We start from the raw sequence: 16,159 nt of genomic DNA, 5'->3' as shown, positions 1-16,159 counted from the left end.
GACGACATAAAACGGTGAGCTAGCCAATTGATAAACAAACAACAAACAAATAAATAAAAGGAAAATAAAGGGATAAGGTGGAGTAGACTTGGCTTGGGAAATCCTCAAGTGTTTTATTCCCTCTTTCTTCCAAGGCGGGGGAAGGTAGAAAAGGTAAACAAGAAACTTGTGAATTGTCTTTCTTTCTACAAGTCCTTTCTTCCAGGTTAGACTCCATGAGGAACTCATAAAGAAAAAGAAAAAATCTTTGAAACTAAAACCAGAACAAACATAGAATCTTATTATTTAACTGATTTCTTCTCATATATAGTCTTTTTTTTTTTAAATATGATTCATAAATTTATAATTATAATTATAACTCATTAGTTTATAGATTAAATACAGCTAAAAATATATAAAACTGATACAGTAGAATATTTTCATAACTCGTTTCGTTCATTCTTAAAACGTGTATTCAAAATGTCTCACTTTTTTTATCGAACTCAACAATGCTTCACTTCTTTTTTAAATAATTATTTTTCCCCTTAGTTTTATTGAAAATAAAGTTTTTATTTCAAAACAACTAAAATTCACAAATCCTTTTTTTTTTGGCAACTTAGACAAATCTAGGCTAAAACTATTTTTAGTAATACAATAAAAATTACCTTAAGTTAAAAATATTTTTATTAAATATAATCTTTTTTTTTTTTTTTTTTACTTTATTAAGTTTATTCACAACTGTAAAAGTATTTTCACAACCAGTGAATGAGATGTAGAGAGAGAGAGAGAGAGAGAGAGAAAAAAAAAAGAAAAAATAAAAAAAAAGAAAAATAAAAAAAAAAGTCATGAAGGCATGAAGGTTAAGGTCATCCAATGATGCCTCTCCATTAAAATTGAAATTTAAAAATCAATTTAAGAGGTACCTATTCCAGCTCCTTCGTAAACGTCGTCTCGTATCTGCTAAGTCTAGTGTTGATATTCCTTGAATTAGAGGGTTAGTGTGTGTTGGAAGTGCGTCATGAAACCGTTTATATAATGATTTAATGGTTGTTTGTACGTAGGCAGTTCGTAAGTCTTTGTGTAAGTTCTTGTTACTGATGTAGGGGGGAGCACTACTGATCAGTCTTAGTAATTTTGATTGAAACTGTAAATATAATCTTAAAAATAAAATACCACAGATTTTTTTTTATAACCGGTTACAATACTGAGTTTCTTCGATAATTGATCGAAAGTAAAATAAATCTTTTTTTTATCGGTCCAGAGTCCCATTGGAATCCTATACTGCCTAACCATGTTTGGGGGTCAGAAGTTTTCATTTTGTGGGACCGCCATTCAATGAAAAAATTAGACGCCCCAGGCCGGATTCGAACCGTCATCGGTAATAGACATCAAATTGACAAGACTGTCTTAACCTCTGAGCTACGGACGGCCCAAATAAATCTTAATGATTTAAAAAAATAATACATTTTCTCCCTTTAACTGTATAGACAGAATACTTGATTCTTTTCTTAAAGGCAATGGGTACTTATTTATTAGATGTTCTTGTTTTAAGTGGATCATATCATATTCGACTGTTCCTTAAGCGATTCGACCAGGCGAATCGTTGATTCTATCGTTTGAATCTCTTTAGCAAGATTCTTTCAGAGGATTCGACTCTGATTCGATAATCTTTTCACCTTGCCTGATTTAGCTAACCCAACGAATTTGAACCCTTCGTTATATGTTACTATACTTGAGGAGCACTTAGTCAATACAGCTTAGCGAGGTGATATATATGTTCTCAAAAGTTAAAAAAAAAATCTTTTGTGAATGAAGTAGAATACGTTCTCCAGACAGAAAGTTAGTGAACTTTGTCAAGGCGGGAACCGCAGTTTAAACTTTAATCCACTCATCATAAAAAATAATGTCCACCAAAATAATATAGAAATTCAGGCTTAAATTCTTAAAACTTTAGACACAACACAGTCTAATAATTAAAACTTAAATAAATAATTTTACAATGCCCATTTTAAAAGAAAAAATCTTTAAAATTATTTTATAATTTAAAAAAAAGGTATTAATTTATATAAATAATTATTTTTTCTTACTTTAGTTAGTAGGTTTTATAAGTTATATGGGATCAATATACATTTTTTCTCAAATCTAAAAACAGTCATATTTTTGCAGTAGAATGCTAAAAGAGCTGGAATGGCCTAGTTGGCAACACCAATACCGAGGAATATTTAAGGCTTGGAAAGATGGAATGAATAGAACCCATACACCAAGTTCTGTTTGTAGCAGATTGTAGCACACATGAACAAACTGAAATAAGCAATAATAGATGTTGTGTACTCACATCGCTCCGACGTACAGGGTACCCTTCGATTCGTCAAGGTAAACAGTGCGGTAGTACATTTTGCCGCAGGTGAACTCCCGCACATGGTCTGAAAGAAAACAAAACAAATTAGAGACAGTATATAACATGTTTATTATAACATAATAATAAAATTATTATAACAATAAAACATTGTAAATATCAGAATCAAACTATCTAATTTTTGGTATAAATCTAATAGTACACACATTAGTAGTGTTGAATAAAACAATTATTTCTTATGATATGAATTAATATAAGCGCCTAATATATGATTTAGAATACACTAATAAGAAAATAAATTAAAATTTAAAAAAAATATATCTGCTAAGCCACCTCAATTCGACTTTCTGTCCTTGTCAGAATGCTTAGCTAAACGCTGGCTCGGATAGAAACATTTATTTGTAAATTAAATAAAATCAAATACATAAATTAAATTAAACACAAAAAGAGGAAACTGTTAAAAAATACATAACAAATTTCAAAATAAAAAGGTCCTTCGATTTTAGAATAAAAAACTATGTTCACTATTACATAAAAAACCTAAGACTAAAATAACAATTAAAAGAAACAAAACTGCTAGTTACAAAATTTTGTGCTGATGAACTCCGATGTGTCGGGGTTAGACTACTTCTCACAAAAATACATAATTAAATATATTTACTGTCTATTTAAAAACTAGCAAAGGATAGTTCTCTACACGCCTGTATCACTTCATTATAACCAAGATCGAATTTACTGAATGTATTTACAGTTGTAAATATCAATAAATATATTAATAAAAAAAATAAGAATATGTAAATCAATACAGTAATTTTATTAAAAATACCAATCCAGATCCATGTTGCTTGATGAAAAAAATGTTGGAAGTCATTAATTCCGTGGAGAAGTCCATAAAGCGTGAAGAAGAATTATTTTAGAAATGTGTTCAAAATTCAGTTCACATATTTCTTAAAAATTAAATATTCTGAAATAACATGAAAATATTATATACAAATAGAAATGGTACCATTTTATTTTTGAATGTCCATAACTTTTTATTTTGTTCAAGACACTACATCCTTCATTTGACATTCATCATAGGGTGACACAGAGTATAATAGAAAAGTAACAATCAATGAGAAAGTTTCACAAAACCCATACAAGTAATTAAAAATAAAACTAGCAACAATAGGACTCCTTAGATGATAAATTCATAGTTTAGAAACATAAATTGTATATGCAAGAATCAGTGGAAATGGAACAGTTTGGCTTACACTACGCTGTAATCGCCTAATTGATCTCTTGATTAACTCCTCATTCATGTAAGGGCTTGTGGACGGCAATTTTTAAGTTTATAACTACTTGTTGCTCTATCCACACCTCCTCGCTCCACTTCGTAGACCATATCGATGGCTTACTTCACAGAGGTGCTAAGTACATCTCCACTAGCTTTACGAAAAATATAATTAAAAGTTCTCTCTTTTAGCAAAATCGAAAAGTAGTAATTAAAAGGGAGAAACTTGCATTGTTTGTTACGTTTATGGAAATGTACTTTGCACCACTGTGAAGGAAGTAATCGACATAATACGATTAAAATGAATTCGTTTAAAAATTGTAGTGATTTTTTTAGAAATAAAAAAAAAACGAGTACTTCTCATCAGAGTGAGATAAAGCATGGAATAGTTGCTGTAAATTAATTTTAAGTTGTAAATTGTAAATAGTTATATTTTCAACATTTTCGCAAGTCTTGTCCCGTATGACGAAGTGAGAAGTTTTCTATTTTCTTATTATTTTCACTATTAAGTAGTGAATCACCGCTAAGTATAATTCAGTAGTTTGCCCAAGCTAAGACTGAAGAAAACTTTAGTAGCCCATTGTCAGTTACATAGCATGCACACAATTTCGAACAACTGGTAACATTGGTAACTTTTTTGCAAAAAAAAACAAAACTGTCGGGAGCTATCAATGTGTAGTTTCTTAAAAAATCTATTATGTTATTTATTTTTTGAATCTTTAACGAAGTTAAAGTAGTAAACTTTTAGAAATAAAGAAAAGAAACAACTGAATAACAAAAATACACATTCAATAAAAGATCACAGAACAACCATTTTGATGCATAATATTTTGGAGGAGTATCTACACTTACGGTATTTTTGATGCAACCATTTATACTGACGTCATTTTCTCTAAACAAAAACAAATATAGTATTCTCTATTTATTGTATAAATTAGACTACATAATCAGTTACTGAACGAAACTGACATAATCATTAACAACAATGTGTACGTTAGTTTGAACTCATATGACTTTTAGGAATAAAGAAACCATGTCACTCGATGCAGGCAAAAGTAAAAGTTTAATAAGCTATAGAAATTCACATATTTTTAAATATTTCATGGACCAATGAACTGCAAAAAGAACCCACTCTCTTGGAATTGATGATCCGATTCCGAGATGAACTTCAATAAGTTCTGAAGGCTTGAAAAGTCCAGTTGATGCTTCTCGTCTCTCCAAAGTCCAACTTTTCTAATCAAATCAAAAGACTCATTCATCATTCCGTATGATCACCAGGGTAGACATGCCATATTCATGAACTGAATTTCTCTCCCTCTGAATTCCGATTGGCTGACGGTTCATTTAAATTTATTTAACGGGATGTTTCGAGAAGGAAAATCCATAATCTTCTGAACAAGGTATATATAAGGTATCGGAGTTTATTTTTAAGTATAGTTCGGAATTTAATCAACTAGAAAAACAGTAGGAGAAAAAAAAGACAAATATCCGATAAGCGGGACAAAAACAAAGCAGAGACATGGTAAATAAAAGAGCAGAGGCAAAAGAAGATGAAGGTATACAAAAGTTTAACAGAGGTCGAAGGCGACCTAACAAAGTGCGACCTATTGAAAAGGTATACTTCAGAGCCAGGCTCACAAAGAACCCCACCTACAAAATAGACAGAGGAATCCCACAGCCATTCAGTTCCCTATAGTCAGTCTGGATTTTCCTTAAAAAACAGGATAATTTATAATCAATCCAAAAACTTTATATATACTTTTTATAATAATAAAATTATTGTTAAAAGTGTTTAAACCTACATACTGCTTTAATTATTACTGAATTCAGGGCAGGTGCGATAGTTAAAAAATCTTCATTTCTAGAAACAAATCCAAAATTAGCTTCATCTAAGTGATAATTTGAAAAACAGAGTAAAGGAATTGTATATTTATTATGTAAAATTTTATAAAGGTTTTTTATGTTTTTTAATGAGATACGATTATGATTACTAAATATGGAACAAAACGATCGAGAGAAAAATGTCCTTAGGTTTAGGAGCAATCTTTAACTCAGATTGCTTAAAAATAAAATTATATACAAATATTAAATAAAACTTTTATAACTAATCTTAAATATAAATAAGGTATACAACTTTTCAGTAAATTTGAAAGTTGTTTTTTACCAAATACTAAAGTTTTTAAATATAGTGCCCAATTTTTTAAATATCATTAAAAATGATTGAAGAAAAAATCTCCCTTTAAACCCACATTGTTCAAAAATTTAACTATTTAAAAATAATTTTTACTTTATTCTATTTGTAATATTTCTATTTTACTCGACATTTCTATTTTATACATATATTTAACCTTTTTGGCCTTTTTTACCATCTTTTAATTTGTTTACATAATATACTCAATTTTTCAAGTATCTATCAAAACTATTGAGTGAAAAAAAATCACCATTTAAACCCAAATTATTTAAAATTATAATGATTTTTATACATCTATATATTCAACTTTTTTTTACATCTTTTCGGTCTTTTCTCAGGCCATTATCAAATTGTTTTCTTCTATACCCCAGTAAAATTATTAAAATTATATAGTTTCATAAATACCAATAATGGAAGTATTAGAGAATCTAGAAAAAAAATTGACAATCCGCAAGTCTGTCTGGAGATTAAAGGTTACGAAAAAAATGGCCAAAAATCTTCCAAAATTAGTATTTAAGAACTCATTGAATTTTAATGCTAAAATGTTGAAAATATGGATAATTGTATAAAATAAAAATTGTTGTAAATAAAATAAAATAAAAATAATTGTTATATAGTCATATTTTTAAACACTGTTGGTTTAATGGGCGATTTTTCTCCTCAATAGTTAGTATTGATATTTAATGAAGTAAGTATATAATAAAAAAAACTTATTGATATTTAAGAATATTTATCATGAAAGCAGTTTAATTTATAAGAATTTCATTGAAAATCGGACTTTTCAAACGAAATAACCATATATTTTGCATAATAACACATAAACAATTTATATGAATAAAGTTTTAATAGTCTAACACCAAGACGATTCTAAAACAGTTTAGTGGCCAGCTCAACTTAAACTCACCTTAATTATTCGTAATTGAATAAGTAGAACCAAAACTTTCTAAGGCAAGTTTAATAATTTTATCCGGCCAAATAACAAAAATGGTTGTAGAAGTACAGAATCGTGGAAAATTACATTTTCCCTAATGCAATTTCTTATAAAGACCATTTTCTTAGTTAAAATTCAAATTTCTTAAGAAAGTCAAGTAAGAATATTAATGGCGGATTTGTCCAACGGGTTTTAAGAAATTTGAAACTTTATATAATAAGTTCATGCATTCATATTATTAAAATTTCTAAGAAGTGCCCAGTGAAAGAAGAATATCTTGTTGAATTAAACTGATCTGCTTGAACAAACTAATTTAAAAAGTATATTTCTTCATCGTTAACTAATAGATAAGCAGATATACTAATGATACCCTGTAATATATAATCTTTAATACTCTACTTATCTCAGTTGAACTACATAATAGTAGTTTAGAAAGGTATAATTCGAATAATAACAGAACTAAAACATTCCTATATTAGTATTTAAAACTCTAATGTATAGCAAAAGATAAAAGATAATATCGTACACATTATTAGCCATTAAAAAACAATTAAAATAAATGCGTTCAAAGCTCCTTTTTAAAGTAGAAATTCCTTAAATTACAACTTCAAAAACTATAAAACTACTGTAAAATAAAGTAAAGAAAATAATATAAAAATACTCAATGCCCAGAAAATAGGAACAAGTAAAAAAAAAAAAATAAAAAAAAATAGCAACATTGGACTAAAAAAGATACTAATAACTAAAATAACGTAACGAAGTAAAATATGAGAAAATTTATATAAAAAAAGACCGATATTATTAATAATATATTTATTGATAAGCGAATTTATTTGATATGATTTAACCCTAACTGATCTACTGCTGTGACTATGAATGATAGTCTGATCTCACATTGCCGTCTAATATTGAATTTGTTAAGCGGGTCACTGAAGAGGATCTAGGAGGGTGAATTCCGGAGAGCGAATTTGTTGATCGGGTGAATTAAAAAATTTTGAAATGGTGAAATTGGAGGAGCAGAACTGAGAAAGAAAAAAGGAATGAATTGAAACATTTGTATTTGGTGTATAGACCGAAATTGATTGTAAAGGGAAACTGTAGGGGAAAAAAAATTGTTTATTATATCTTATTATTATATCTTTTTATATCTTATTATACCATGTATGTTTAATTTGTATATGTCCGATTACGGATTGATAAGTATGCTGTGTGAAATAGCAACCTGATGTATTTAGGCAGCATAGATAAATAAAGTATTTCTCCCTTCTCTAAGATTGTACTTGAGGATGGCCGAATTGGCCGAAACGTTAAAGAAATAATAAAAAGTGTTGAGCTTTAACTTGAATACTAATTAATTTATTTAAACAACAATAAATTAAATTAAAAGAAATACATATTAGCATACATGAAATAAGAAGTACTGAAATATAAAATATAAGTATTTAGTACAAGTTTTGAAGGAAATTTACTTAAATCTTTAAAAAAAAAAAAAAAAAATCAAAATTGAGGAATTTAGCCATAAGTGCGTAAAACGTGCAATTTTTTTTTTGCGGAGCAACTTCAAAACGTTTTGTAATGTATTTTCCATGATTCGTAGTTCTGTCAATGTTGGGCGGATCTGGGAATAAAACATGCTATTGCACAAAAATTCGGTTTCTACTCACCAACTTCTTCAATTAGTCCGAATTAATATTTAAGGAAGTCATAATGCGTTTAATTGTACAATGACCCATTTCCACTGTCGAGAGCAGGATAAGAGGTACATAAATAGGGGCCATATTCAAAGACTATTTGTCTTCGGGACGATATTTTATTTGTCAGATGGGACAGTGACCTTGTTGGGGCCCATTAGGATACTGTGTGCCCTAGGAGGCGCGGCAACTTGATGATGACTAATGAGGACAAGGCAGCTATGTATAGTATACTAGTGACGAGCTCTATTCATTCTCATTACAGGGAGGGGAGGGGGGAAGAGGGATGGAATATGTCGTCTTTTGTCTGCGTAATGTACCATAAAACTTTATTGATGAGCGAAGAATTTACCATCCATGTAACGGAATATAAATCCGTAATTCAACAAATCGTTAACATAGACAAGACAGAATGGGTTAAGACAATAGTTTTTGTACAGTGATATTTTTCATACTATATTAAAGTTGGAATAAATCATTAAAATAATATACATAACCTAGAATTCTAAATGGAATTTTAACATATAATCACAAAAAATCTTAAAGAAATAATAACTATTTTGACAAATAGTAGAAAAGAAGAGAGTGAAATGTTTGTAGGCTGAGGAAAGAAGCCAGCGGACGGACAGGAATACGGTGTCCTTATTAGATTTGCCCGGGTCCGATTTTCATAATCCTTTACAGGTAGAGTGTCTAGTTGATATGTACATATGTAATTAAATATATCTCTACATTCAATTACATATATGTTTATATATATAAAAGATGTCTCAATATCTCTTGATCTAGTCCTTGTACATAACTGTTTTTGAAACCGTTTTCGAAGTATGTAGTGATCCAGAATCACGAAACTGATCAATTAACTTGGTCAATTTACGAGTACATTACAATGTAAAGCACAAATATAGTCTTGCAACCCGTTCTCCCAGTTACTTGACATATCTTACTTTGAACAGATTAATTCATACCGAATCGAGCAGTATTAATAAAAATTATTGTAATCGTAATAAGTGAATACTTTCAAACTAATATGAAAAAGGCCTTATAAAAGGGGGGTATGGTTCCTCGTTTTAGCGAGAGTTCTAATGCAGCGCGATATAAGTAATTTTTATTAATACTGCTCAATTCAATATGAATTAATCTATTCCACGTAAGATAAGAAAAGTAATTGGGATATGAGGGTGGGTTGGAAGACAATATTTGTGCTTATTATTTTTAGTGTTAGATTGTAATGTACATCGACCAAAGCAAATAGATCAGTTTCGTGACTCCGAATCACTACATACTCCGAAAACGGTTTTTAAAACAGTTATGTACAAGGACGAGATCAACTGATATGGAGAGATCTTTAACAATTATCGAAAATTCTGGAAATCCTTAAAAATATATTTATGGTTTTACACGAAAGTATAAAAATAAGACCATGTAACATCAATATAAATAGAAAAGGGAATTTTACTTAAAAACATTAATGCCTTCTTTTCTCAGTCCGTTGGTGTTCCTCAAGATAGTATGGTAAAACCTATCCTCTACACTCTATACAGCTGATATCCCGAGTCATTCTAACTCTGTCATCAACATTTACGCTGATTAAACATGTGTTTTATCTATAACTCTACATAAATATCTGACAGTAATGAGCGGTATCAAAATTGGAAAAGCCGAATATATCTAAAAAATTTAAGATCTAAAAACATCTTGGCAAGCGATTTTCTTGATATAACCATACAAGACTGAAATGCCAAAAAACTACTCGTAGATATTCAATACTCACTACTTAACGAGTGCTCTAAATTTTCAAGTAACCAAAAAAACTATATTGGTCATACAGTACATGAGTAGTTTCCTCATAAGCTATTATTTTCGCCCTTACTTCATATTTACTTGTGTTATCAAAAGTTTACTGCAGTAAATTTAATTAAATACATTTTTAAAGATAAATAAGATAAGAAGTTGGCTTAATGAAAAAGTTTGGTCGTAGGAGTATAATATTAATTAATGTCGTTTTAAAAAAATATAGTAGGCAACTAAAGAATACACTTCTGCAGAACATACTAATACAATCTGAAAATTTGCTAAACTGGTAATTCCTAGCAAAACGATATGCTTCTGTTTTATTCAATTATTTAATCATTTATGCAACTGTAACACAGTAAGCTCCGTTTTATAACATTTTCTATAGAAATGTATTACGTTTTCTCCTTGTCAGCAAATAACGTTTATCTTTGTTAATTCCCTTAGTACGCAAATTATATTTTGTAATTCCTTAATAAGAGGGCGAGATATTTAAGAAAGATTTAGAGAGGCAGACTGCGCTAAACTGGAATTAGTAGCCGCCGAGTCGGCAATTGAATCTAATGGAATCCGATCCTTGTGAATTCTAGCTAAAGCTTAGCTGTCTCAGTATTCATTTGTCTTCGAGTTCGTTAACAGCAAGCCATCTACTTACTCCTTTCTGCTTAGATCTTCAATACTTTTTTTGTTAACCCATTATCGTGAAAATGGGTCATTTCAAAATTACAGATTATTTCGAGAATTAATTTTTGGACAAAAAGAAATTTAATTTTCAAACATAAACAAATTAATTTTCGGACAAAAACAAATATACATATATATTTTTGACATACTAATTTTATTTGTCATTTTATTTATTTCCTTTAAGTAGCAGTGTAGCTCAGTAGTAAGGCACTGTACTACTAACTCCAAGGACCTGAGTTGGAATCCGGCAGTGGCAAATAGTTATTTAATCTGTTACTGTGGCCGTGAGTCAACCCTGTGAGATCAAGAGCCCGCCTGGGTCCATCCAACCTCATAAAGTGATCCATAATTGGATCGATCTGAAATCTTCGTAAACGTGCTCTCATGTTTTCATAATTTTAAGGTTAATATGTAACTTACAGCTTGTGAAATCCCTAGGTAGAGAGAACTGGGGCTATTAACTAATTTTTATTTTTACATACACTTCTAATTGAAAGCCAGTGCAGAGAACTTGGGAAAGCAGACAATTCTCACAAAAAAGTATTCCTTTAAAAAGTGGTGAAATAAAATAGAAAAGCATTAACATTATCAACAGCGTACAAATAAACAGTAATTAAAATGTCATATAATATTAATAATGGCAAAGTTAAGCTCAGAGCCTCAAAAGATTCGCAAAAATGAAACTGGTAGAATTGTTGAGAGCTCTACTAAACTGGATACAATTTTAGCAAAACCTCCCTTTCCTTTGATACGATAATAATTAGTGCCGGATTTTGGAAAAGTTGTTCACCCAATTAATTATTCAGTTATTTATGGAGGAGTTAATAATAAATTTCATCAATTATTGCAGAAACCTTTAATTTAAATTAAAAGATCTATTGAGCAGGAGAGAATTGAATTGGATTTATTTAGGAAATAGTAACTTTGTACAATTAATACATTCAACTCAATTGCAAAAGATTAGAGAAAAGATATTTTCATGAAGAAAAATAAAAAAAGTTTTATCTTTAAATTAGAACATAATTTATACAAAAAAAAAATAAACAAAAATTAGTAATTTTTTATTATCCCCATCCTTGGCCGTTTTTTTGTACAAAAAAATTTCTCTTTCAGAAAAAAAAAGTTGAGTAGCTCAGCCTTTAATTCTAACATTTCCTAAACTTCATTTCATGGTGCAAGAAGGACGTATCCCCTCCCAGAAATAAGCTAGAGTAGCCGAGATGATATACCATAATCTTTAATATTCAATATCCGTTCTTTCTAACTTAACTCCGTTAAGTTTCTTACCTCTGAGCCAATCCATTTCCTAAATACTATTATATTAATTTTTAAATGCAGATTTACCTCGAAAACAAAATTTGGAACACAATTTTTTTAATTACTAAAATTGTATTCCAAATCATGTGTGGATATAATAATTAATTTTAAAAATATCGATGGAAATTTGAGCAGTAGGGTTAGATGATCTTATCTTATTTGAGACCATAATCCAAAATACCGTTTTATGATTACCCTTTTACTAAATTTTATTTTATGTAACAATACTAACTATTACAAACTCATTGTTACAGATCCCTCAATTTATTTTTATAATACGTAGGCACACCAAATTATGGACAGTGTATGTCCATGGATGATGTTCTCCTACAATTTTTTAAAAACAATGCCTTCATACAAACTTTGACAAATTCATATTGTAAACCATTGTTTCTTATTTTCAAAACCGGATTTCAGAATTTCATCTATTCCTTATCGAGTTCAACTGGTAGCAGTTAAGTATAATCGTTATCCAAGGATGGCTGTGTATAATATAATAAATTACGAATTTTACAATTTTCCATAAAAATATTTTTTTTTTTTTAATCATCTTGCTATCTTGATATTTGTATAAAAAATACGGTGACATGAAGTGGTTTTAGAACGAAGCCACTTCCGCTGTAGAAGGGAGGTTCCTGCAAGTGACACCCCGGCTGTAATATACTAGGGAGCCCTTTGTGTCCTGTTTTTAAAAAACGACGGCCACAATTTCACTATTTTCTTTTTATTGTTTCAATACTTTCATATTTATAAAATTCTTCAATATTTATACAAGCATTACTTATGTGTGTTGTTCAGTGTTCAAAAGTAGAATAGTCTATTTATATTTCCTTACTGGTATTATAAAAAAATAATTAAAAAAGTAATTATAAAACATAATATTCGACTAGGTATTCCATTAAGAGTAGAGACTCAATTGTGTGTTAAAAAAATACAACCAGCTCTCTCATGTAAAAAGTGTACAGGGATTTACTGAGTTAATCCATGGATTTCCAATTGTATTAATTTTTTAAGATTTTATTTTATTTACAACTTTTAGCAAGAGGCTATGAATGAAAAAAAAAATAATAATTCATAAAGATGCTATCTTCTACGTTATGATTTGTAATGTTATGTACTTAAATCTTTTAAAACATATATAATTATATTAGTTGATTAATAAGGAGCATCTGAATCCCCGTAGTAAGAAGTATAAGTAACGCTCAGTTCATTTTGTAACAACTATAAAGCAATACGGCTAGTTTTACTCTAATGTTTATGTTGGTATGTATATCCATAGTGTAATTTTTGCTTTTTTAATAAATTGATGTCAGTTATGAATCTTTGAAATCATAAACAAATATTTTAACCAGGCTTTGACCTATTTCTTGGCCATTTATGAAAAAAATATAAAATGTTTTGGAAACAAAATCTTAAAACCTTAAAAAAAAGTAGGAATATCGATTAAAAAATAAACAGCGAACTTTTATAACCTACTAAGAAAAAAAAATCCACTAATAACTAACTGGCGAAAATACAGTGAACAATTATTTGACTTCGAAAATCTTTTCGACAGGAAGCCAAACCGGCCAAGAAAGTCGTTTCAGAGGAAACATCAGATTTTTTGTTTACTAATACAATAAATTACTAATTAAAACAATAATCAATTATGGGATATTATTTTTTATTTTCTATTTATGGATTATTATTTTTACAAAATACACTTAGGTATACAAACAGACGTGATAGGCAATTAATAAAACTGTGTATGAAAATTGAATTTTCGATGTTTCTTATATGAGAGATTTTTTAATTAACAAATTTCCTAACAGGGATGGTTCAAAGCGTTAATGGGGAGAAAACATATAGTCTTGTGTCTGTGGGTCTTTCTGGTTATGAAAACATACATACTGTTCACAGCTGTACTCCTAAGTTCTGATTCGAGCTACTTTGAAGTTAGAGCAGGTACAAGTCACATTTCCTCGTGGACGGGAGCATTAAACATCCGTTAAAACCATTTTGCTCCCAATTATCCGGCAAATTGAAATAAGCTCCGACTGGTGGGATAGCCTAATGTGCGGGTATGAGCCCAACTAACTGCCAATACCCACATGGGATAGCAATACCCACGTGGGTTAATCAAATCCCGTAGTCCTCGGCAAATTCGGTTATCATATCCCTTCCCCTCCTAACGACCTGTAGTGTTTAATTTATGCTTAATATGCGATATCTATCGCTGTTTGACTTTGACCACAATTTTTTATTCTCCTGTTAATTAATATCCTACAAGGTTATTGGTGGTAATTGGTAAGAAATATTAGTTGGTTTTACATATATGTGTAAATGGACCTATTAATCTTACGCATATGTATTTGGTTTATTCATTTCATTATTATTCATTCATGATATATTGTAACATAATACTACGAAGTATTATTCAATATTTTACTTATTTTTTATTTTACTATTGTTTTATTGGATTGTCATACATCAGCGATGGCGAAACTTTTTAAGACGTGGTTAATTTTTCTCATATTTTTTTTTTAGTACTAGCTCGTGGGTCACTATGTGTTTGAATGAACAAGGTAAAGAAAATTAAATGAAATATGAATTATGAGATATCATTTATTAATATATTTATATATGTTTACATGTACATAAATGTATAACAAAGTATAAACATGCCCTAACTATTTAATATTATATACTATTTAATGAGAAATCTTTTGCTGTTTATTTTTAGATAATTTTTTAATATGAGGTTCATAATTCGTATTCATTAGTTTGACGCATTGACAGTTAATTCCCTTTCATGTTTATAGATATTAAAAGATTTTACAAAGTTTATAATTAATTTTGTAAAGTTTTACAAGAAAACAATTTTTCAGACGATATTAATTAATTTTTTCCCATTAAAAAAATTAATTAAATTTTTTTTAATGTGAAAAAATTAATTTATAAAAACCAATGAGTGGATCAGTTAAAAAGCTTCTCTGACCCACGGGTCATAAATTCGCCCTGCCTTTCCTAGATGATGGCCATGTACAATGTTTTAAAATAGAACATTGAGTCAATAGGAATACTTTTTTTTATTATTAATAAAAATTGAATTTATCTCCACCAGATGCTCCCATAATATTTTTTAAATATATTCTTATAAAAAAGGACTTTTTATAGAAAACTCTTCAATTTTGCTAATAACAAATTAATCAAACCAACTAGTTAAAGACATGTTGAAAATTTGTTGAAATGATTACCTAAATCAAAAATCAAAATTAATATACTGCCTTTCTTAATTATAAAAATAATAAATTAATTTTTAAAAATAGATGAAATTAAATGTTAATTTAAGTAAACTGGTCATCCTTACGAGTGTTTTAAATAAAATTAATATTTAATTTTCCAAAAATTACTTAATTAAATTAAAAGTTAATTTTTAAAAAAGGGGGTAATAACTACACGTTTTAATCATCTATCATCAGGGAAAACGTTAGAAAAAAAAAAGGGAAGCATCAACACCTTGCAAAACAATATGAAAGAAAATAGGACGGTAGTAGAAAATAAGGAATAATGTAGAGGATATGCATAAAGCCAGCGGGCAGGACACGGTCTTGAATGGGGGGGCTTCTCTTGATTAAAAAATGTCCCCATTACGAGGACTTCTTACTTCAGCCACTGTACTCTTTACTCTGCACGGAAGGCTAATGTAATGGAATCCTCTCCGTCAACCATTTGTTTCCATTACCAGAGGATTTCCTCAGGATCATCAGCATCTAGGGAAGGGGGAAGGATGAAAAAAATTCCTCACCGTACTCCTTTACGACCGTTGCCTCCCCCTTCCGAAAGCAGGAATCTAACCCGCGGTCTCTAAAGATGAGTAGGGTAATTGTAGGATATTTGAATAGCGGCGGGAGGGATTGTATAGGTACTTAATATTTATTAAGCAGAAGAAGGGGAATAGCTA

The 16,159-nt window shown here is 29.4% G+C and overlaps 1 protein-coding gene across 1 annotated transcript in view; it reads right to left on the bottom strand.

Annotated features, from left to right (window-relative positions):
• Positions 1 to 16,159, bottom strand: part of Sema2a (Semaphorin 2a) — a 575,812-nt gene that overhangs the window by 196,178 nt on the left and 363,475 nt on the right. Inside the window, exon 2 of the mRNA XM_067053126.1 lies at positions 2,315 to 2,402. Within this exon, the coding sequence (XP_066909227.1) occupies positions 2,315 to 2,402 (88 nt within the window). The remainder of the gene's footprint in view (positions 1 to 2,314; positions 2,403 to 16,159) is intronic.

Source organism: Halyomorpha halys, unplaced genomic scaffold (genome assembly GCF_000696795.3).
Source record: "Halyomorpha halys isolate HHAL.00 unplaced genomic scaffold, Hhal_1.1 Scaffold607.1, whole genome shotgun sequence".
In the NCBI taxonomy this organism is placed as follows: domain Eukaryota; kingdom Metazoa; phylum Arthropoda; class Insecta; order Hemiptera; family Pentatomidae; genus Halyomorpha; species Halyomorpha halys.
The sequence above is the reverse complement of the archived record's forward strand: the minus strand, read 5'-3'. Positions and strand labels throughout refer to the sequence as shown.